Raw genomic sequence first — 24863 nt, forward strand, 5'->3', positions numbered from 1 at the left:
TTTATGTTTCACATGTTTGTTTCACTTAAAATTAAAATGTATGCCTGTTTACTTGCGGGTATAATCGACTCACCCAAGTGAGATACCCAACAGCTGACAGACAACTCAAGTGAACTTCTGTTATCTGGATGTTAATGGTTCATTCCTAAGGCAACCCATAAAGAATGGTCTTAACATTGAATTCAAGTGTTTCTGGTGCAGCATATTTTTCACTATGATGGGAGGTACACTACTGAAGTGCAGGGTTTGTTTCATTTGTCATTTGAAAATCATTTTATTGCAGTTCCTCCAAAATTTACCATTTTGCACCAAAGTTTCAACATACTACTATAAAGATGCATTCAGTGCTACCGTAGCATAATCAGGGATTTTTCTGCACATACTTAAAAACAAAGTGAAAAGTGTATACACGAACCATCGCGTGCTCCTATATGGACTAGAGGAGGGTAACGCAACAGATTTCTTTCGTCTACAAAATCTAGGCTCGCAGAAGATAATCAAGAAGAATAGTCTCACATTTTGGTCAAGTAGATTGGATACACAAAATAATAATTATACTGCCACCATATAATACTACTGCTATACCGATTGTCAGGAATGTGAAAAAATGTCGTGCGCTTCCTATAGTGGTGTAGCTGCCATAAACACAAAAATTCCACCAAATAACGATTATGAATTAAATGGAAATAGGCCAAACCTTATTATGATCAAATACTGCAAAGAAAAGAAGCTGCTTATGAATGCTCCATAATGTTGTTATATTTTATCACAAAGTCATATGACAGTAACTGGTATTTGGCGCACTTCGTGTGGACGATGATTCCATATAGAAAAGAAAAAGCTTTATAGCATTGAAGAGGAAAAAAGTAGAGCAGGACAATTGCCGTCATGTGTGCATGTCAATGGTTGTGGTGTGCTCATTTCTGGAACGTGAGCTCTTGTCTTGTAGATAAGTTGGGAGGATCAAATTTCTGTCGAACTGAGGGACTTCCCTGAGTTGCCAAACTCTTTCAAAGTCTCCTTGAGGATAGGTGGCCGATGTGACACGCTATCCTCTCCCTGCACATCCTCACAGATATCCGCATTTGAACGTTTAGCATTCAAAATGGATCAGGCAAAAATGCTACACAACCTTAATTTATTCTGTATACAATGTTATTGGTTCACACTGAAAATGATATTTCATAATCTTTGGTTTATCATAATTTGTATAAATTTGCACGACTCAGACCAAATAAAGTGAATAAACATTGAGTGACTGTGAGAGCTCCAACTCCAATACACAGATTAAGTTACTTCATACAGAGTTGAAAGGAGAGCAGAGGAAAGGAGAGTTGAAAGAGAACTCCAGGATAGGTTAGAGGAGAAAAAAACAGAGGAGAGAAAAGCCGAAAGGGAGTTAAGGGATCGTGAAATGGCACTTCAGCAGGAAATTAGACTCAAGGAGCTGGATGTAATGAAAGAACGGGGAGAGGTACCATCCATGCCGACTGGTTCGACACCTAGTCAGAACACCTGGGAGGTGTTTAACCCTGGTGTTGGGCTAGCGGCTAGGGTGCCAGCTTAGGATCCTAGGATCGAATCCCGGTCGATCGCTGAATTAACGCCAGGGGGGTTGACTCAGCCTGTCATCCTTCCGAGGTCGGCTAATTGAGTACCAGTTCACTGGTAATTCCCTGCTTGTCGTAAAAGGCGACAAAAAGGGTTGGCGGCAGGAAGGGCATCCGGCCGTAAAACATTGCTTCAAAAAGGGGACCGAAAAACAACAACAACCACGGTCCCCGAAAAAGGCCAACCCCCGCTTGCGGGGAAAAATGGCCTCTAAAGGTGGTTTTTAAACAGAGAACGAGATCTGTTTTGTGGAAATTAAATATGCAAGAATTGCAAGTGTGATGGAAGTAATGAGGAGTAGGTGGGAAGTAAAAGAGAACAAGGGCAAGAAGAGATCGGGCGAGGTAAGACACATGCAAGGCATATTGCGAGGTCAGGTCACAATGAATAAATGAAGCAACATATGCATAAAGAAAAGGAATGGACTCGTGAATGTTTTACCTGAATATACACACAGCTCAAGACAACAGTTGGAACAAAAAGGCAAAAAAAATTGGTAGGATTTCCTTATATTTTAGTGTGGTTGAGGTGGTGAATACATGGTGCGCATAGCGGGAGAGGGAAGGGAGGTTGATGTGGTGAGTACAAGGTGTGCACAGTGAGTGGGGAGTATGGATGCGGTCATGCGGAGCTTGCATATGCATGAATCACAATCCTCAATATATATTATAACAAGTACAGATACATTCAAAGTACAATGCCCCATTGCCCCAATGCCAAATAAATAAATAACATATCCTCCAGTGCACGGTAATGCCGGGCGCCCTAGGCACCCGGCGATGCTGCTGTGCAGTGCATAGAATTGGTATTGAGAGGGAGACATCAACAACAACAACAACAACATGCATTTTAAAGGCCATTTTCCCTACTAGAGCGAGGGTTAGCCTTGCGGTCCCCATGACAATCTTCTCCATTTTGCCCTATTTTCTGCATCTCTCCTTGTTAACCCCCTTGCCCGCATTTCTTCTTCCACCATCTTTAGCCAAGTCTTTCTCGGTCTTCCCCGTCCTCTACTTCCTTCTACATTCATTTCCATCACTCTTCTCAACCAGTCACTTTCATCCTTCCTCAACACATGACCAAATCATCTCAACCTGTTCCTCTTCACAGCATCAATCACAGGCTCTATTCCCATCATCTTTCGCAATTCATCATTTGTCTTCCTCTCTCTCAATGATACTCCACACATCCACCAAACCATTCGCATTTCCACCCTTTCCAGCCTTCGTTGCTGGTCTACGTTCATTACCCATGTCTCGCTCCCATAAATCATAACACTTCTCACACATGCAGCATACACCTTTCCCTTCAGCTTCAACGACACTCCCCTCCTCGTCAGCACGCCACTCAGTTCCCGAAACTTCTTCCATGCACATCTCACTCGAGCAACCGTTGCCGAGTCTGATCCACCTTCTCCATTCAGCATGTCTCCGAGGTAGCAAAATGTTTTCACACCTTCCAGCTTCACACTATCTCCAAGATCCAACTCAACATTTCCTCCATCTGCAGCTCCATCTGTGCACACCTTACATTTGAATGTAGCTGCCACACTGGTTAATGACCTTCTCAGAACACTACATTTTTGATGAACCCACTCAGCGCACATTGTACATTGAATGGAGTTCACTCCGACACCCTTCCTGCACACAGCACATAGTCACTTCCCAGTTCTTTCCACCTCACCACATGCTTTACCACTTGCCATCACCTTCGTCTTTCCGATATTCACCTTCAGACCGTTTGTCTCCATGCATTCCTTCCACTTGTTCATCTTTTCCTTCAGTCCATCCATACTTTCCGCAATCAACACCAGATCATCTGCATACAACAACTACCATGGTAAACCCTCCTTTACGTTCTGAGCCAGCACCTCCATCACAGCTACAAATAGTCGTCGACTTAGTACCGACCCCTGATGCACTCCCACCTTCATCTCAAACTCACCACTGTTCCTGTCCTTCATCCTTACAGCTTTGCGCGCTCTTTTGTACATTGCCATCACTACTCTGGTCAACCATTCCTCCACTCCTAACTTCCTCAATGCCCATGTCAATACTTCGCGTGGAACCCTATCGAATGCTTTCTCCAGATCAACAAACCCAAGAAGCAACTTCTTCCTCTTCTCCATGTACTTCTCCTGCATCTGCCTCAAAATAAAAAGCACGTCTGTCTTTGCTCTTCCTGGCAAAAATCCAAACTGCATTTCATCGATCTTCACCTTCTTCCTTATCCTCCTCTCCAACACCCTTTACAATATCTTCATTCCATGCTCCAATAATTTTATCGCTCGATACGAGCCACACTCTAGAGGGTCACCTTTCCCCTTGTATAGAGGGACGAGGGTACTCAGTTCCCAATCCACTGGAATGCGGCCTTCTTTCACCACCAGATTACAGATCTCTGTCATTCTCTTCACACCCCAACTTCCTGCTGCCTTCAACATATCTCCCACAACTCCCGTCGGCCCTCCCGCTTTTCTACTCTTCATTGCTTTTATCGCTTCCTCAACTTCCTTCTCAGTTATCTTCTCTGTCGGTCCTAAAACTGGGTTACTCTTGATGTTGCCGTCCCATTCATTCTCTGCATTCAACAGCATTTCCATAAATCTCTTCCATCTACGTTTAATTCCATCTGGGTCCACAACGATTTGTCCCACTTCATCCTTCAAGCAACTCACCCCCATCACATCACACCTCTCTTTCGCTGTCTGCTTTGCAATCCTGAATACCGCTCTCTGACCCTCTTCCGAATCCAAGCGTTCTCCGAACATTTTCCTGCATGCCTTCTGCGCCTTTGCTCCCTCTTTCTTTGCAGCCTTCTTGGCTGCCTTTTAACTTTCATGCTCTGCCTTTTCTGCCCCCGTACCCTTCGCCTTCTGCCACTCCTTGAACTTCTTCCTCTTCTCGTCAATCCTCTTTCCAACTTCGTCATCCCACCACCATGTTTCCGAGTGCCTCGGTGGTCCTTTTGTCCATCCACATACCTCACCAACGGCTCCCAACAGACTATCTTTCATTGACATCCAACCACTTTCAAGCTCAACCACATCATCCTCTACCCTACTCAGCCTCTCTTTTAATGCCTCCCTTACTGTCACCTCTTTCAACCTCTCTTTTTGAGGCAATGTTTTTATGGCCGGATGCCCTTCCTGACGCCAACCCTCTTAGTCGCCTCCTACGACACAGAGGGATATGGTGTACCTATTCTAAACCAGGGTACACACCGGGAAACGAAAACAAAACATACTACCCTTACAATGGCACCTTAAAAACAAATTCACATGCAAATTATAGAGGTGAAATAAGTCAGCTTTAAACTCTAAATTTAATATACATTAAACGTTTACACTTATCCCCAACCAAGCATGATCACTTTAAGTAAAAAAAAAAGAAGAAAAAAAGGAACTTTAATTGCAGTCTAAATCCCAGCACACAACCTACCTCCAGAAAGGTATTCAAACAGTCCAATGTTCCAGCATCAAAATGTAAACGTTCATCAAGGGAGTTTATACTGTGGTTGGAAGGAAGAAACAACAATCACTCAGTTGATCAAAAACATTAAAAACCAACCAGTGGCAAAGAGTTTTCAAAAAGAACCAAAAATCAAAACATAAATAACTAGAGAGTTGATAGAACACCTTAAGCCATGCAGTCTTGAGAAAAAGGACATGAGAAGGGTTTTTTTAACTCCTGCTTTCCATTTCCGAGCACAGTCTATATTTTCTATGAGGTGCCATTTTGTCTGAATCTCGATATTCCCCAATGCTGAGAGTGCGAGCAGCAAATTTGATTGGTCAACACGGCAAAAAAAAATTGTCCAAGTACTGCTAAACTGGAGGTTTTTGGGAGTAGTGAGAAGGCGATTTGTGTTCTACAGTGAAGTATTTACTTCATTTGAAATGAAATAAAGGTTTTAAAGGCTACAGAAAAAAAACTTCTTTCACAAATTTACAACCGTTAATGCCACGATTCATTACACAAGTTTATTTAACACGTTTAATTAATTACTTGTGCCTGTTGTTTGTGTCCTTCATGACATCTCAACAAACAGTAAGTTCCTGTTGGGAATTATTTTCAATTTTGGTTCACTGCCTAACAGACAAACAGACTAAAAAAATTATCTTACTTATCTGTGTCACTGTGTGCATGCATGCTCAGGATGAGATTACATACATTTTTCTAAATTCAGAGCCAAAGGTACTGCTAAACTGCTGGTTTGTATTCGAATTCATGTTCTGATTTGTGTTCAAAATATAACATTCATTTGAAGTCAAGTAGTTTCTCGATTATAGACTGACATCTGTAGACAGACAGACAGACAAAGTGAACCAATTGCTTAACCCTGGTTTTCGCTTCGCACATGGGGGTAAATACAGTGGCCTGCAAAAGTATTGTCACGTGACTGCTCTCAGTTAAGACCGAGAGTAAGCCACGGATGGAAACGAGCGTTAATGGAGGCGTTCAACTCAAATTGATGGCGGATTATACAGAATGAGGAAGAAGAGTACCGATTTACCTGAACGACCTCGCTGATGTCTTCACCCTGCGAAAATAACTCAGCCGGGACGCTCTGACTGTGAGAAACAAGATTCTGTGGTCCGATGAAACCAAGATTGAACTGTTTGGCTTCCGTCTGGCTGTCACACATGACCAAGTACATGTTCATTGAAAATGACAAGTTCAAATTGCATTTTTACAAGTTTGGCTAATCGGTGCAAGACAGTATTAAATGGACGCATTACTTGTCGACTACCAAGTTGATAATGTAAAATTGTTAAGCTAGTCTGGTAATCGTCAGTTGCGTAATCCTTTGTTTAAGATGGGTATTTAAGATGGGCCGACAGTGTATGGGTTGAGAGACAGTCTGAGTCATTGAAAAGATGGTTCAACTTACGACTGAACAGCGGACCTTCGTGGTTACAACCTTTCACCAAACTGGAAGTTTGCAGCAAACTCATGATGCGTTCAGGGAACGTTTCCCAGAATGGGAGCCTCCAGCAGCCAAAACCATCTGGGCGAATGTTAGAAAATACCAAGAGCATGGCACTAGCCTCAACCGCAACAAGGAGAATTCTGGTAGGAGGCGCACTGGGCGATCGGAAATGAACATTGCAGCAGTAAGGCAGCAAGTTTTGGAGCATCCTAGTGCAGGACGAAATGGGACGGGATTGCCTTCGGCAACATTCAATCGAATCACAAGACTGGACCTCCACCAACATCCATATCAGAATCACATCCGGCATCAACTTACGCCAGGGGATTTTGCCAGGAGGCTGGTGCTTGCCAGATGGTTGATAGCACGTTGCGAAGCAGATGTCAATTTCCTATTCCCAATTTCCCATTCACACCTTCGCACCATCCACTCCACTCCATAGTTTCCACCATACTCACTCCACGACCATCCATCTCGTTTCATCGTCGACGAAGCTGCTTTCGCCATGGACGGCAAGGTCAATACCTATAATGTTCTTGAATATGCACCGACAGGACAACCCCCGGAATTTAATTTTGACACCAACATGAATCGACAAAAGTGGACTGTTTGGTTGGGACTTTGTGGAAGTGGTCAGGTGATCAGACCATTTTTATTTCAAAGGAATGTCAATGGTAACAGGTATCTGCAGATGATCAATGATGAAGTTTTACCGCAGCTGGAGGAGAACTTTGAGCGACAGGTTCGTGGTGTCTTCAGATATCTCTGGTGGGCCCCAGACGGCGCCCCAGCACATCGTCTTGTCGCTGTCCGAGATCGACTGAGGGAACTCTTTGGAGACTGAGTCATCGCCCTCAACCATGCAGTGGAATGGCCGCCAAGATCACCTGACCTCACACCATGTAATAATTTCCTTTGGGGACATTTAAAGAACAAGGTGTTCGTAACTCCTCCCAGTGATCTTGACGAATTGCAGGGCCGTATTCGACATGAAGTGGATGCTTTGCTCAATGACCCGTCTATGGTGAGACGAGCAGTTCAGGGCATGCTCCGCCGCTGTGAGCTTTGTGTTGAAAGTGGAGGTGGACATGTTGAAGGTGTGGGTGCATAAAGGCCAATCCTTCCTGAGAAAAGTTCACATCTGACGTTCATTTTGCACCAATTATCCTGACTTGCATCGATTAGCCAAACTTGTAAAAATGTGATTTGAACTTGTCATTTTCAATGAACATGTACTCGGTCATGTGTGACAGCAATGATGCATGGAACGTATCAATGGAAAGCTGAGGATCTCCTCTTAATTATGAAACCACATGTAAATTGTCAAAATAAATAACCTTTGCATATTAACCTCTTGAATTCGGATTACCTTTTTTTTGATATGCACTGTATATATATGTATGTATGTATGTATATATGTATATATATATATATATTGTTACGGACGCGGTTTAGATGTTACTTTGGGCCGAGCGGATGGTCCACCGCGACCGTTACAGGATCCCCGATTGGCCCGACTCCCCCAACGTTGACCAGATCGCACCACAGATATTCAATTTGGAAACCTCTAAAGCGACCGAAAGAGAAGGAAGAGAGAAGAAGACAGAGTACGGAGGAATAACAGGATTTATTATACACACAAGCAAAAAGAAGGAGCGATCAAAATTATTTACAAGCAATGGATGGAAGAAGCAGTCACACAGTGCATCGTTAGCTTATACTAGTCAATTTACTTAACCCCAGGACAACGATTAGGACAGACGACGTTCACACTTACACGGGGGATATTGCAGGCAGGTATGGCTTGAGGATGGATGGTTGTTTTTGGGAGGCAATGGAGGGTCCAGCGTGGATTGCTGCCTGGCGCGTCCTTTTCGTGGCCTGCGGCCCCTTAGCTGCCCCCTTAGCTGCAGCGCAGCTGGTCGCACGATGGCTCGCACACACCTGCTCGTTCAGGCGTCTTCCTTCTCCCCAGCAGCAACGAGGGACAGCAAGCAAGAGGACGGGGTCAGAGCAAGAGCAAGAGGGGCAAGAGGAAGAGCTGGAGGGGCAAGAGAGAGTGGAGTGCGTCCCGCGGCGGCTTATATTGGTTTCCTCTCCGAACCTTCGCGCACTTTCTCGGGGGTTCCCGCTCCGCCCTCTCTTAGCCAAACCCCTTGTTCTGGGTTGGCTGAGCGGGGCCGACTTACTCCTCCCCCCTATGACGAGGGGGCGACCCGTCTTCTCTAGCCACTCCCCTTGTTCGTAATGGCCGCAAATGGCGAAAACCGGTCAGCAGCTGCAGGTAAGGCGCCGTCACGTTGCACAGCAGTTCAGTACTGCAATAAACGGTTGATGTCAAAGCTCAAGTGGGGGAATCCCTGGCACTTGAGCTGCCATGGATCATCGGAGGGGCCTACGCTTTATTTCGTTTGATGCAATGCAGAGTCAATCTAGTGGGAAACACATATTTAGCCTACATAGAATAAGGAAATAAACTATTTAAAAAGATATATCGTGGCCTGTGTGTAAGTTTCATGGAATTAACTAGGAGGACGGCTGCGACCATTATTTACATTACGAGGGTGTTACACACAACAAAACCATACTTTTCACATTCGTTACACTTCCTCCAAAATTGTTACACTTTTCAAAACCGTTACACTTCTCAAATTCGTTACACTGCACCCTCCTTTCTTCAGGCCCGTACTCGGGCCTACAAAACTTTAACTTAGTGTGACACGTAGGTGTAATTCCCTCTACAATTAACCTGACCCTGAGTGTGACAATCTTAAAACACAAATAAGTCTGTCCCCCTATTGCATTGCACCCTGTCTAACAGACTCAAGCCCACAGCTAACCGAATTACGGAATTGTTCTCAAACTATACATTTACGGTGGGGAGCATTATTTACAGTGACGTTATTTCTTATTTACAACGCAACCCAGGACCTGTGTTTTTTTTGTTTTTTTTAGGGTACAAGAAACAGAAATTCCTGTTGGGAGGGAGGAGACAGCACGCATTGCATCGATGCACCAATACCAATACCACCAAAGCACCCAAAAGCACCACAAAAGCACCAAAAGCACCACTCGATGCACAGTCACCACTGTTCATAATAAACACAACAAAACAACTGGTGGTGGTCTTCTCTTTCTCTGCTGGACCGATGTTCTTCCCGACGTCTTCTGGCTTCATGCGGCCTACTTGGAAATAATAAAAAGCACAACTTGTGTTCATTTTTATTTAGGGCCGCAGGGGCCAACTAAGGGTGGTCCACCTGTTTGGCATAGGTGCCGCCTTACCGAGGTCCGCAAGCAAGATTCCCTGGCCACTATGGCCGGTCTCCAACAGAGGTGCCCTGCCCCAGAACCTGGGGTCCATCAAGTGGTACTTGGCCGCAGAACAGCGGTCCATAAAGTGGTACATCAACGCAATGCATGCTGGTTCTGAGAATCTCGTGCGCACAATGGCCATCTCACGCACGCTCCCCTCGGCGCCCAATGCCGCACAGGTCCTCAAGTGGGAGACAAAAGGGGGGAAGACAAATGAGCGAGGGGTAAGGTCACAAGGGTACACGTCAATAAAGGCAATGCAGGGTGAAGTGCGTACGGAGAGCGAAGTGAGAAAAAACTCGTCCCTACCGTACGTCACCCCCCCTGTCACCTACACTACCCTTGCCCTTACCCCATATTTACAAGAATTTACACCTTTACAAATTCGTCACTACGTCTTGTCTTCCCCATCTTTCCCTTCTACACCAAATTCGTCTCCAATCCCTCTACTTCAAAATTTGCCATCATCAATTCATCATCAATCCTCATAAGGAGGAAGAGATGGAACATCAAGCACAATGTCACACCCACGTCATGATGCGTCTCACCATCCAAAACATTTGCATCAAAAATAATTAAACATGGCATGGTGCGGAGTACCTGTCACCTCAGGTGAGTGGATGCAGATGGTGCGAGGAGATCCTTCATCCTAACTATCCTCTAAATGATTTTAACACACTTTACACTACCCGGGGTCTTTCCCTGCCAATCCATTGGCCACTTACTCTATGGGTTCTAACAACCAATTCCCATTGACCAAACTGTGGTGCTTCTCAATTTGGGGTCTCACTCCCCCGATTCATCTCCCGGTGCCCTTGCACAATTTCTGGGCTGTGACGTGTAGCTCTCCCAGCAGGTCTACCCACCTGCACACCTCCACCACTGTAGTTGCCACCCGAGCTTACCTAGCTCCTCACCCTAACCTAACTAACTGGGGAAGACCCCTCCTGGCTCTGTCACCCCACTCGGTGCCCTCTGGCACTGGGCTACCCGGGTCCGTCCTACGGATCCTCGGGCCCCATCCACAACAACTACTACCGGCTCCCAGAGCCCACCTGCGGCCTCACCTGGCCGACATCCTCACAGTGGTGGAGTGCCCAAACCAACTACACACACTAACAGGCTACACGCCCAGCCATTTCCACAACACTAATGCACCCATCCAAACATCATTCTTCCACTCGCACCACAGATGCCAATATCCAACCACAATTTACCTATACCCTCTACCTAACACTTACACTACCCGCCCCGGGTATTCGTGATGGGGGTCCATCCTTCCCCCATTCACACCTTCGCACCATCCACTCCACTCCATAGTTTCCACCATACTCACTCCACGACCATCCATCCCAATACGCCATATATCCCATACCATTTATTCCACACAACCATTCTCCATACCTGTTGTTGCACACCTGTGCACTCACACCTGGTGCCACCTGCACCCTCCTTTCTTCCTGGACCATTTGGTCAACACAACACGCAATCACCACTACTCCCTCATACACTGCTCCATACACCTGTTCAGTTGCACACCTGTGCAATCACACCTGTTCAATCACACCTGTTCAATCCTCAAACACACGGCATCATCTCATCTAACTACTCCCCTCTGAAACTTGCGCTTCCCAGTCGCCCTTTTAAACTATTGCGCTCCCACGTCATTATCATCCACGCTAATCTACCTGCGTCCCCACTACAGGTATCCTTGTCACTAACTAATCTTATCGTTACCTAATGTCATCTTCTAGGTCCCTACACACGATATCCTAACCCACCCGGGCTAGTTTTCACTGCCATCAACCCCATAAGCTAGTTCTCCTTTGCCCCCCTCCGGGAGGGATGGTGGATTTGCCATCCCACCACATCGGGGGTCTCTCACTATAAATTTTGTTCGTCCAAATTCAATAAATCAAAAATTTGCCAATCACTCTACCATCATCAAATTTTGCTTTTTTCTAATTTTGGGGCCAAAACACTATCCTCATCACCCGTCTACTTATTAGATCCTCTCGGTGCGCCAATTCCCTTCTAAAGCTCGGCTTCGTACAGCCGAGCAATGAACGCGGGTTCTTTGGTGCCGGCGGCTGGATGCGTCCGGGACTCGGTGCAGGGACGGGGGCTTACCCGTGCCGAGATCCCACGCACCACCTCGGCGCGGAGCCATCCAATTGCCCGATCTCGACCTGCCGGAACGTCTCAATAAAAAGTGGTCGCCATTGTTGTGGAAAACCAATCAGGTCCACACAACTTTAGTCCAATGGTTGGTTTAATTGCATTTAGATCATCACATCATCCTGTAAAGTAGAAATACACAATAAGTATACGATGCGACATCTCATGGGTCCATTCATCTATCTATAATTCCAGTAATCTCTGTGTGTGTGTGTGTCTGTGTGTTTGTTTGTCTGTGACCGCTGTTTCTCGACAACCACGGGTCCGATATACTTGAAACTTGCCAGGTATATTGCTGGGGACCTGAGGATGTGCCTTTTCAAGGTTTCATATTAATCGGACAAGTAGTTACCGAGCTATGGCGATTTCTTTACCAACCGTTCGCTTTGGCTTTGCGAATGGACCAAACCATTTCATGTAAATAGAGGGGGGGGTTCTACCGTACTCGCAAGCCGTTCGCTTTGGCTTTGCGAATGGACCAAACCATTTCATGTAAATAGAGGGGGGGGTTCTGTGGTCGTTACTGCCACGTGGTTTCAAAGTTTTTTTTTGTTGTTGTTGTTTGCACGCATTTTTTTTTGCACGCAAGTACGGGCAAGCACGTACGGGCAAGCACGTACGGGCAAGCACGTACGTGCGGGCACGCCCTAGTATCATTCAATGCAAGCAAGCTGGATATTCTATACAGGCGTACCGTTAGTGAGGCTACCGATGTAACATGTCACAGGAGAAGTCTCTGGAGCACCGTTCGCAGCAGCGGGTCTTATAGTCACGCCCCTAGCGGTGTCAACGTGCAGCGAGCATCACCCCGGGTTCAGTACGAATACGATTTCACTACATTCTCCCCCTGTCAGAATTATACGGCCACGCGGCTAAAAGCGAGTGAGCGTCAGCACGAATAGGGTGCGGAATATCAGTCGACCCAACCGTATCGGGCCGGGCGGCGAATTTCTCTGCCAGCACGCGTCCGAAATCCCCCGGGTACGGCATCACGTATCCCTGTGTCCCCAGCGTCAGAGGCGCCAACAGGGTCGGGTGACGAAGGGGGTAACTCCAAGTCGTCGGGCCCAGGTAGTCTCGGCGAGGGAAGGGTCGGTAGACTTTCGGCGATGGGAGCGTCGGGAGAGGCCATAGACTCATAGATGGGTTCGATCGGTTCGTCCGATTCCCTACTTAGGTCGTCGACCCCGCAAGGGGCAAGGTGACGGACGGAGACAGTAGTCTCACGGCCATCAGCCGTCATCACACGAGCATGCTCAGGATTAGCCTGGAGAATCTGCACTTTGTCCACTAGGGGGTCGTACTTGCTCGCGCGAACCGCCCGTTTAAGGTAGGCCGGCCCGGGCCCAGCGAGCCAACTGGGCAAAGACCGTATACACCCCGAGCTCCTGGGGTGGTGGAAAAGTCGCTTGTGGGGAGTTTGGTTGGTTGCCGTACTCAGGAGAGCCCTGATCGAGTTCAACGCCGCAGGTAGCGACCAAGCCCATTTATCGAGGCCCCGGCCGAGGGTCCAGAGGTGGAGCATGACGGCCCTCCAGATAATCCCGTTGAAGCGTTCGATCTGCCCATTAGCCTGGGGTCTGTACGGCGTGGTGTAACTAGACGCAATGTTATTTTGGAGCAGATAGCCGCGCACCTCCTGAGACAAGAAGACCGCACCCCGGTCGGTATGGACATAGGCCGGGTAACCGAACATTGAGAACAAGTTCTGTAAGCATCGCATCACCGTGGCAGCAGTCATGTCCGCGCACGTATAAGCAAAGGGGTATCGCGAGTACTCATCAACGATAGTGAGCAGATAGCGAGAGCCACTCGACACCGGCAATGGGCCCTTGAAATCCATCGCCAAGCGTTCCCACGGGCGTGTAGCCTTCACCAGAGTCCCCATGGGAGGGTTATAGAAACGCGGTTTGATTTCCGCGCAGATAGCGCAGTCGCGACAGATACGGCGGATATCGTCAATCGAGTATGGGAGATTCCCACTCCGCACAAAATGAGCGAAACGCGTTACGCCGGGATGGCCCGCAGTGGCATGCAGCACCCGTAGGCCCTCCAAAGAGGTGATACCAGCACATGTAGCCGGTCGTGATAAGGCATCGGCGGCCTGGTTATCCTTCCCCGGGCGATATTTGATGGTGTAACAGAAGTCGGCGAGTTCGATACGCCAGCGAGTGATTTTCTCGTTCTTAATGCGCTGGGCGTGTAAGGTGTCGTACATGAACGCAACGCTTTGCTGGTCCGTGATGATTTGGAAGCTCCGCCCGGGTAGGTACGGGCGCCATCGCCGAATAGACTCGACAATCGCATATGCTTCCTTTTCAACGGACGAGTGCCTCTGCTCAGCGGTGGTAAGAGTCCGTGAAAAGAAAGCCACGGGACGCCCGCCTTGGGAGAGGGTCGCCGCGATGGCCTGATCCGAGGCGTCACTTTCGAGGACGAACGAGCCGCTCTCGTCGATTGTCCCCACGGCGGCTCGGGCGATGTCGGTCTTAAGGCCTTCAAAGGCCGTCAATGCGGCCGAACTCAGGGGGAAGGTGTCGCAGGCCACAAGGGGACGAAGTTTCGCGGAGAAACTTTGCACCCATTTGGAGTAATGGGCGAACAGCCCAAGAGCGCGCTTCAGGGACGCCCGATCGCAGGGAGGGGCCATGTCGAGCAAAGGTCGCAGACGCTCCTTATCCGGAGCGACAGAGCCATGGGTCACGGTGTACCCCAGAAGATCTATCGTGCGTAGGGAGTATTGGCACTTATCCTCGTTCATAGTTAAGTGATACCGCTGCGCGACCTCGAGGAAGCGCTTCAGATTAGCATCATGGTGCCCTTGGTCATATCCACAAACCGTAAGATTATCGAGGTAGACGAAAACATCGGTTAAGTGCTCCCGCGCAACGAGGTCATCCATGGCCCTCTGGAAACAAGCGACCCCGTTCGTTACCCCAAAAGGCAATCGCGTAAATTGGTACAACCGCTGCCCCGACTCAAATGCGGTATAGATACGATCCGCCCTAGAGATAGGGATCTGGTGGTACGCACTACGGAGATCGAGAGTGCTATAGACCGAATACTGGGACACCTGTTGCACTAGCGCGTCCATCCCCGGAAGGGGGTAGGCATCCAGCTGTGTAAAGCGGTTAATCGTTTGGGAATAGTCGATTACCATGCGTCTGCGATGGGCCTCGCTGCGCACCACCAAGACCTGGGCGCGCCACGGCGACCTACTAGGTTCTATGATGCCGTCTTTCAAGAGCTGAGCCGTTTCGTCCGCAATGAATTGCATGTCAGCGCGAGAGTAGCGTCGTGATTTTACCGCGACAGGGGTGCAGTCGGAGGTTAGATTGGGGAACAGCGAAAGCGGCTGGACGTCCATTTGCGCTAGGGCGCACACCGCAAGCGCGTCGTCCGCCCCCACAACAAGAGTGTCAGGCCCACCAAACTCCATTACCAGACGTCCATGCAGCTTAAGAAAATCGTGTCCTAACAGAATATCAGCACATAATGCGGGTAAAACCATAAGGTGTACATCAGGGAAAACCCGTCCCTTTAGCACGAGTTTCAATCGGCATTCCCCCTTCGTGCTGAGCCGAAGCCCCTGGGAAGCCATGAAGATTCGTCTCGTAGACCGCCAGATCCGCCATCCATGCCTGAGCACAAGTCGCTGGTCGATAAAACTATCCGTAGATCCAGTATCCACCAAGGCCCGAACACAATGGCCTTCAACCATGAGGGGAATAAGGGCTTGAGCCAGGCCAGACGAGGCTGCTGGGAGCGGGACTGAGCCCCCCCGAATGGGTCGGACCAGCCTCGCGGGTGGATCCTACACCAGCAGCAGTTTTGCGGTCGTGGCCGGAGTCTGCGTTGACCATGGGGAATCCATTATCGTCATCAGAGGGCTTTCCCCAGCATTCCGGTGTTTCGCGATTCAAAATCTGACAATTCTGACGAGAAAAGGCCTCCGTAGTATTTGAAATCGCCTTTTGACACTTTTGGCAGAAAAAGGCTTCCGTAGTATCCGAAATCGCCTTTTGACATTTTTGGCAGAAAAAGGCTTCCGTAGTATTCGAAATCGCCTTTTGACATTTTTGGCATCAAAAGGCCTCCGTAGTATTGGAAAGCTCCCTTATCTCCTTTGTCGGGGCGTGGGCCGCTGTTAGCTCGTGGACGACTCGAGGAGTACGTTCCGCTGGGGCTTGGCGAGGTTTCAAAGCCCCTTGCGTGGCCCGGAGTTTGGCCAAGGACACGGCTTTTGTGCCCGATGGAGAATGAGACGGTGGTGGCTGTCCGGTGACGCCCGCCAAGGACGTCTGAGCGCCCAGGGGTCCGCAGAGAGGGGCCCTCCCCATCGAAGTCGGGTAAGGCGCCGGGTGTCGGGCTCTCGCGGGCTCCGCAATGAGCCCATTCAAGGTCGCTGCGCCCGCGACTGCGCGAGTCAATGAGCCGCGAGCCGCGTGCCGTTTTCCTGCACACTTTCGCGTAATGTCCCTTTAACGAGCACAAGTGGCATATAGCGTCTCGTGCCGGACACACGACCCGGGCATGACGTGGCCCCCCACAGAAAAAGCATGCGGCCCCGCGCAAGGCCTTGGGTCTGGTCGTAACGGCAGCCGTCAGGGCTGGGTCTTCCTCCGGAGCATCCCGGAGTTCAGCGAGCGGATCCGCGTCCTCGGCGGTAGCACTCTCCGGCTGGGCGTGTAGTGTGGTGCCCGCCAAAAGGCGCGTGCGATCATAGGTGTTCGATTGCATCCGCGCTTCGGTGTATACTGTCGCTTGCTCGAGCGCCGTAGCGAAGGTCAGGTCGGTCTTCTCCAAGAGTTTGAGCCTTAGTTCCTGGGAGGAGACCCCTGCAATGAAGGCATCTAAAAGACGATCATCCTGAGCCTGCGCGGGAGTCCGTGGCTCCCTGATGCTGTCCAGTAAAAGCTGCCAGAGCTCCTGGGTGTAGTGGTCCATCGCCTCGTTGGGTTGCTGGCGTCGCGTTTGCAACAAATAGCGTGCGTACACCGGGCTTTTTTCCTTTATGTATAGCCGTTTGAGCTCGGCGATGGAGAGGTCGTACGTCGCGCATTGAGCGATAGCGTTGTACACCCGGTAGTCGATTTTTGCATGGAGAGTTGCTAGCTTCGCGGCAGCCGTCGGTGCGGTCTCAGGCTCATCAAAAAGATTCTGCAATTGTCTGAGCCAGTGCTTCAGCTGCAAGCCACCATCCGCGGCTTGCGGGTCGGCGCTGAAGATGGACACCGTCAGCGTCTTGTTGCCAGCCATGGATCTTAAATGCAATTAAGTGTTGTGGAAAACCAATCAGGTCCACACAACTTTAGTCCAATGGTTGGTTTAATTGCATTTAGATCATCACATCATCCTGTAAAGTAGAAATACACAATAAGTATACGATGCGACATCTCATGGGTCCATTCATATCATTCAATGCAAGCAAGCTGGATATTCTATACAGGCATACCGTTAGCGAGGCTACCGATGTAACATGTCACAGGAGAAGTCTCTGGAGCACCGTTCGCAGCAGCGGGTCTTATAGTCACGCCCCTAGCGGTGTCAACGTGCAGCGAGCATCACCCCGGGTTCAGTACGAATACGATTTCACTACAGCCATGACGACCCTTCCTATCGGGCTGCCCGCTCCGCCTAGTGGAGCCCGGACGCGGCCGTTCCAAGTGAGGCACAGCGCCGAAACCTCCTCACTCACTCCTCGTCGTATCCCCTCTTTCATCTCCTCCATCTCTTTTGTAGATGCCACCCTCATCTGTCCCAATTCATCCCTCTGAGCATCCAGTTTACTTTCTAACCCGATTTGCACCTCCTCTATTTGGTTCCCCATTCGTTTGATTTCTCTGGTAGATTGTTCCCCTATTTCCCGCAATTTGTCCTCCATCCTATTTTCTAACCCTATTAACCCATTTTTCACCTCTTTTATCCCGTTGTCTAACCCCTCAAAATTATTGTCTAACTTCCCAAATTTCTTGTCTAACCCCTCAAAATTATTGTCTAACTTCCCAAATTTCTTGTCTAACCCCTCAAAATTATTGTCTAACTTCCCAAATTTCTTGTCTAACCCCTCAAAATTATTGTCTAACTTCCCAAATTTCTTGTCTAACCCCTCACCGGTACCCCTCGCTTCGTCCCTCATTGCCCCCATTTGGCCCCCTATCCTGTTTTCCATCCCTTTGAAATTATCGTCTGTTTTTACCATAAAGGCCATCATCTGTTTCATAAACAGGTTCCAATTCATTGGCATCTCTGGCTCGGCTGCCGTGACCACGGGCGCGGCTAAATTTGGTGCCGCTACACCCATGTGCGCGAGGACGCCATCTTGTGCGCCCGAAACCTCGTGCACGAGAGCGCCATTTTGTGCGTCTGATACCCCCTCAACCACATCCTCCATATACATTTCCCCGAGGTCCTGGGTTACCCCTAACCCGTCTATCTCCCCCACCGACATCCGATCGCCTTGATTGTCCATGGCGCGATCTCAAAATTCGGGTTTTATAAAACAACGAAATTTCGGCAGCTCGTAATTTTGACCAAATTTTTTCCTAGATGTTTTTTTAAAAAATTTGGTTCGGGCCTCGAATCCCACTCCTCGACACCAATTGTTACGGACGCGGTTTAGATGTTACTTTGGGCCGAGCGGATGGTCCACCGCGACCGTTACAGGATCCCCGATTGGCCCGACTCCCCCAACGTTGACCAGATCGCACCACAGATATTCAATTTGGAAACCTCTAAAGCGACCGAAAGAGAAGGATGAGAGAAGAAGACAGAGTACGGAGGAATAACAGGATTTATTATACACACAAGCAAAAAGAAGGAGCGATCAAAATTATTTACAAGCAATGGATGGAAGAAGCAGTCACACAGTGCATCGTTAGCTTATACTAGTCAATTTACTTAACCCCAGGACAACGATTAGGACAGACGACGTTCACACTTACACGGGGGATATTGCAGGCAGGTATGGCTTGAGGATGGATGGTTGTTTTTGGGAGGCAATGGAGGGTCCAGCGTGGATTGCTGCCTGGCGCGTCCTTTTCGTGGCCTGCGGCCCCTTAGCTGCCCCCTTAGCTGCAGCGCAGCTGGTCGCATGATAGCTCGCACACACCTGCTCGTTCAGGCGTCTTCCTTCTCCCCAGCAACAACGAGGGACAGCAAGCAAGAGGACGGGGTCAGAGCAAGAGCAAGAGGGGCAAGAGGAAGAGCTGGAGGGGCAAGAGAGAGTGGAGTGCGTCCCGCGGCGGCTTATATTGGTTTCCTCTCCGAACCTTCGCGCACTTTCTCGGGGGTTCCCGCTCCGCCCTCTCTTAGCCAAACCCCTTGTTCTGGGTTGGCTGAGCGGGGCCGACTTACTCCTCCCCCCTATGACGAGGGGGCGACCCGTCTTCTCTAGCCACTCCCCTTGTTCGTAATGGCCGCAAATGGCGAAAACCGGTCAGCAGCTGCAGGTAAGGCACCGTCACGTTGCACAGCAGTTCAGTACTGCAATAAACGGTTGATGTCAAAGCTCAAGTGGGGGAATCCCTGGCACTTGAGCTGCCATGGATCATCGGAGGGGCCTACGCTTTATTTCGTTTGATGCAATGCAGAGTCAATCTAGTGGGAAACACATATTTAGCCTACATAGAATAAGGAAATAAACTATTTAAAAAGATATATCGTGGCCTGTGTGTAAGTTTCATGGAATTAACTAGGAGGACGGCTGCGACCATTATTTACATTATGAGGGTGTTACACACAACAAAACCATACTTTTCACATTCGTTACACTTCCTCCAAAATTGTTACACTTTTCAAAACCGTTACACTTCTCAAATTCGTTACAATATATATGTATATATATATATATATATATATATATATTTATATATATATATATATATATATATATATATATACAGACTTGGCATTTAATATGGAATTTTTTTTTTTTCTTGACTTGGGTTTACTTTATGAACTCAGTATATCAATCTGGTGAGTTTCTTTTACCCTTCGGTGATATCTTTGTTGAAAGAACCATGTCACGGATTGTCTTTCGCAGCAAGAAGTCAATAACAGGATTATATCACAGGTGGCGTGACAAAATGTAAGGACAGGTACATTTGACGATTGGCTTCACAATCGGGTATATAAGGGTTGTTGCGTTCTGTGTTAGTGGAAAACAACTGCTGCACGTCTAAAAAAGTTTTTGCCGCTTCCTCTGGAGATGGTCCGTCAACTTGACAATGCTGTTTGTCATGGAGTGGTGGCTTTACGAAATTCTGGCATGAAACAGCGTGCTATTGCTCGGCAGTATGGCATCACTCAAGGTCAGGTGTCAAAGATCCTGAAACGAAATGCTCAGAGGGGTGTCCCTACTCCAATACCGAGGCCAGGACGTCCACGCAGAACCACAAGGAGAGATGATCGCCAGCTGCCCCGGTTAGTCTGCAATGGCCGTACCAAGTCAGCTAATCGGCTTCGGGCTGAGTGGCAGCAACTCACAAATGTGCCTGTATCCAGAAGGCTAGTCAACCAACGACTGGTTCAAGCAGGCTGTCGTGCCAGGCGTCCCCTGAGAAAGCCACGCCTGACCAGACAACACAGCCAGCGCCGATTGCAGTGGGCCAGAGAGCACCGTCAATGGCAGCCAGGACACTGGAATCACGTGACCTTCAGTGACGAGTCTAGATTTCTGGTCTATCGTCAAGATGGCCGCGTCCGAGTGCGCAGACAAGTGCATGAAGCCCACAACGAAGATTGTATAGTGCCAAGAGTCCAAGCTGGAGGTAGTGGGGTGACCGTTTGGGCTGCTTTTCATGCAGGGGGCAAAACTGACCTGGTTGTTCTGAATGGAAACCTGAACCAGTTCAAGTACAGGGTCATTCTGGAAGAAACATAGCTTCCATTTGCTCGTACAGCCTTTCGAGGAAACTTTGTCTTCCAAGATGACAATGCACGGCCTCATCGTGCTCGCATGATCCAACACTTTCTTGCTGACCGTGGTGTCGAGCATATGGAGTGGCCTGCCATGTCCCCGGATATGAATCCGATAGAGAACTTGTGGGCAGAATGAACGCGTCAAATCGACAACTTGGACCAGCAGCCTGCCTCTGTGCATGAATTGCAGCAGGCTATTGTCACTGCATGGCAAGCGATTCCTTTGGCAAATCTCGTGAACAGCATGCCTCGACGTGTACGTGCTCTCCTGAATGCTGGTGGGGGTTACACGAAGTACTGAACTGTAATTTTACTGTCCGTAATCCCAGTCATAATTTAGCTTTTGTTTTTGTTGAAATTTTTTTTGGCTAATGTGCAAAATAAAGAGATACTTCTGGAAAACGTACAGAAGTTTAACACAGTACTGTCCGTGAATTGAGTTCGATATCAGTTTACATCACTTTCAAGGATCAATTTATTTGCTTCGAAATGTCAAATGTGGTTTTTGTTTCTTTCAAAGGTCACATTAACAAAATCTAGAATAATTTCAACATAATTCCAATGAACTTTTGGTTCTAAGTCATCTTGAAAAGTAAGTTCACTCCCACAAAAAAAATATTCCATATTAAATGCCAAGTCTGTATATTTGTATGTGTAGACACATATATATATATTGTGTTTGAAAATACTCATTTAAAGTTCTATGTCTGTCAGGATTTAACATCTTCAGCGATTTTAAAAACACATTTTTCAAAAAATACAACAGAACCGTCACACTGAATTAACATTAGCATGTCAGGCAGATCACTGAGCTATGAGACAAACATGACTGTGAGTACAACTATTACATGGCATCACATTCTAACTTATGTCAAGGTTTAACTGAAGAAGAACTCTGCTATATTTCTACAACTACCTCCAACACAGCATTTAACCATTGGCCAGTAACTATTGTCAAAATCTCCCAAAACCCCCTAATGTAGAGCACAGATTTGTGCTTGTACGCTACATTAAATAATCACAAGTTACTGGCCATAAAGTATGAAATTGATTATGATGGAGGGTGTGGCTCAAGAAAAATCATATTCTCATTAATCATGTATGCAGCTTAGGATCAGGTGCCAGCTTAGGATCCAAGGATCCTGGGTTCGAATCCCGGTCGATCGCTGAATTAACGCCAGGGGGGTTGACTCAGCCTGTCATCCTTCCGAGGTCGGCTAATTGAGTACCAGTTCACTGGTAATTCCCTGTGTGTCGTAAAAAGGCGACAAACAGGGTTGGCGGCAGGAAGGGCATCCGGCCATAAAACATTGCTTCAAAAAGGGGACCAAAAACAACAACAACAACCACGGTCCCCGAAAAAGGCCAACCCCCGCTTTGCGGGGAAAAATGACCTCTAAACGAATGAATGAATGAATGATGTAGTTCAAAATTTTTATTTCACATTCGTTCACAAATTGCACCCAATATGGCATCAGTCTCCCATTAAAACAAGACCAGAAGTTTAACAGCAGCGTAGCTGGGCTTTTAAAATATTATAAACCACAAGCACATATGATTAGCTTTTTAAACAGTCGCTAATGCTGTTTATGACATTAAACAAAAAAAATTCGAGATATCCCGACATCCATAAGGTAAGCTTTACTTACAGAACTGAGCGAAGATCTACTGTAATCTATATACCCCACAAGGATTGGGTAAATAAAATGACCCTTCCTGCCGCTAAAGTGGAGTTTTTCGTAGCAACCTTTTGAAACCCACCAATTAAGGTTTTGTTTTGAAAACCACCAATGAAACCCACTTTTCCTGCTGTTTAACATGAAACTGAAAGGGAGGAAGACCGGGGTGTGCTCATTTACCAAGCAGCTAGCTAGCGCTTGCCAAGCCAGCCGTTCCTTAACAGTTTTGAATGGAGTGCTTCTCCAATGCTTAAAGCACTTGGTGATCTCTCCACAAGAAACTTGGTAAATGAACACACACCCAATGTTCTTGAGACCCGACCATAGATCGACTGTAATCTATGTACCCCAAAGAGGAATGACCCTTCCTGCCGCTCACATAGTGAGCGGGTGTACTAGTAAATAAAATGTCGGTCGGTGGAGTCAGCCGTCGTAATGACATCATAGACGTAATGACGTAGTGTAACGGCCGGACACAAAGCTGCTGCTACTTTAATATATTGAAGATGACGATGCTTTCGATACTTGATGATCATTTTAAGAATCGGTTTGTTTGTGTTTCACACAGAATGAAAAAGGTTATGGTAGAGCATGGCGATTGTGATATATGACAGATTCGACGATATGTTCCGCCTGAACGGCATATACATCAAAATGGCGGAGTGTGGAGAGTCAGTTGCCGGACTGCCATAATGACGTCAGACCTAATCACATCACCCTGGCATGTGACCAGATCCTCAGCTCTGATTGGTATACGTTTGAAGGGGCATACATACATACAGACGGACAAACACTGTTCTAGACTGCTTTGCCCTATGGGCTACGCCGTAAAAATATATATTTGTCTATGAAAACATTGTTTGAACAGACTTGGTGGAATAATCGTTGTAGCATCCACTCTGACTCTGAGAGGTCGGTGGTTCAATTCTGACTCTGGTTGAGTCATCCCAAAAACTTTGAAGATGGTACATGCTGCTTCCTCACTTCACGCTCAGTATTTAAAGGATGCAGAACAGACAAGCTCCATGTGTTGGCATCCATAATAAGGAGAAAATTTAGTCTTAATTGCTCCACTGAATGTGGAGAAAAAAAGCAACATCATAAAGTCACCCACAGTGTCTTGGGAAGTTAAATCACTTTCTCCAAGCTCAGTGGCTGTATGTCTGTGAAGTCAAGGCCAATGTTGTATCGTGCATTTGTCTTCATGTGTAAGTGTGATTTGTGTTGCAGCTCCTCCACGAGCTTAATTAAACCCTATAAAAACATAAACAAATAAATATGTATTCAGTTAACCTTGACGGAGATAAAAATTTTGGTTTACATATGGAGAGATAAAAAATGGGTGGACAAAAAAAAATGCAGAAAAACTAAATATAGTTTCTTACCTGTGCTTCTCGACATCAGTATCGATGTCGTCGTATGGAAGCTCAATTGCCTCCTTGTTAAACAGTGGATTTTCTCTGTTTCAAAGAAATGCAGAAAAAAAAGAATCATTATTTAGTACGAAATTTATTCACAACCTATCAAAGTAAAACTCTCAAGACTCAAAACTGATATTCACATTTTTCTGAAGAAAACAACTGGATTTGAACTTGAACTCAAAACGTAGCACATAAGGCTTTCACTTCAACATTATAGCTTTTGCATTTTCTTTAAATGGCTTCAACATACCTCTCTTTGCCTGTGTGATTTAAATGAATAAAATGAATTCCATTGTCTGTTCAATAGCAAATAATATGTTTAAAGGCCTAGATACAAGGGTATGAGTACAAAATTGGGAATGAATGCATAAGGATGTTGAGCATGAGTTGTACTTGTTATGAGGTTGTTGTTGATAACTCAGTGCATTTGATGCCAGCGCAGCGTGGGTATTACGTAGAGCCTGCTCAGTCTTTATGCGTCTTTCAAAGCTGCAAATGTAAATACAACGATGTCTTGATAAACAGTATATGTTGAGAAAAATAAACGTGTGAATGTGCGTGCAGATATGGAGTGAACGTGCACGCACACATCATGCAACACAAAAAGTCAGTAGCTGTAAACAATTATATATTTCGCAACCAATATCTGCAAGTCAATGGATCACTGAATTACAGTTAAGATATTGGCTTGCAGACCTCAGGCAGGATAGGACACAATACTCTCAGAAATTCATCTTAATTTTCACAAATTACGTGTAAAACCCAAAGGTACTAAAATAGTGCCTTACAATACTTTGTAAAGATT

General features: G+C 47.2%; 1 protein-coding gene across 2 annotated transcripts in view; it reads right to left on the reverse strand.

The window, feature by feature from the left end:
- Window positions 1-240: 240 nt before the first annotated feature.
- Window positions 241-24863, reverse strand: part of LOC137437246 (cadherin-related family member 2) — a 158688-nt gene continuing 134065 nt past the window's right edge. Inside the window, exons 31-34 of one of the 2 annotated variants that reach the window (XM_078766757.1) lie at window positions 24452-24547; window positions 24023-24097; window positions 5052-5121; window positions 241-1059 (exon numbers count right to left, since the gene is read on the reverse strand). In XM_078766757.1, coding sequence (XP_078622883.1) covers window positions 964-1059; window positions 5052-5121; window positions 24023-24097; window positions 24452-24547 — 337 coding nt within the window. In that variant the 3' untranslated portion in view covers window positions 241-963. Of the gene's footprint in view, window positions 1069-5051; window positions 5122-24022; window positions 24098-24451; window positions 24548-24863 lie in introns of both variants that reach the window. The other variant, XM_078766756.1, reaches the window with a different exon arrangement.

The sequence above is a fragment of the Myxine glutinosa genome, chromosome 12, assembly GCF_964187855.1.
Source record: "Myxine glutinosa chromosome 12, kmMyxGlut1.1, whole genome shotgun sequence".
NCBI classification, from domain to species: domain Eukaryota; kingdom Metazoa; phylum Chordata; class Myxini; order Myxiniformes; family Myxinidae; genus Myxine; species Myxine glutinosa.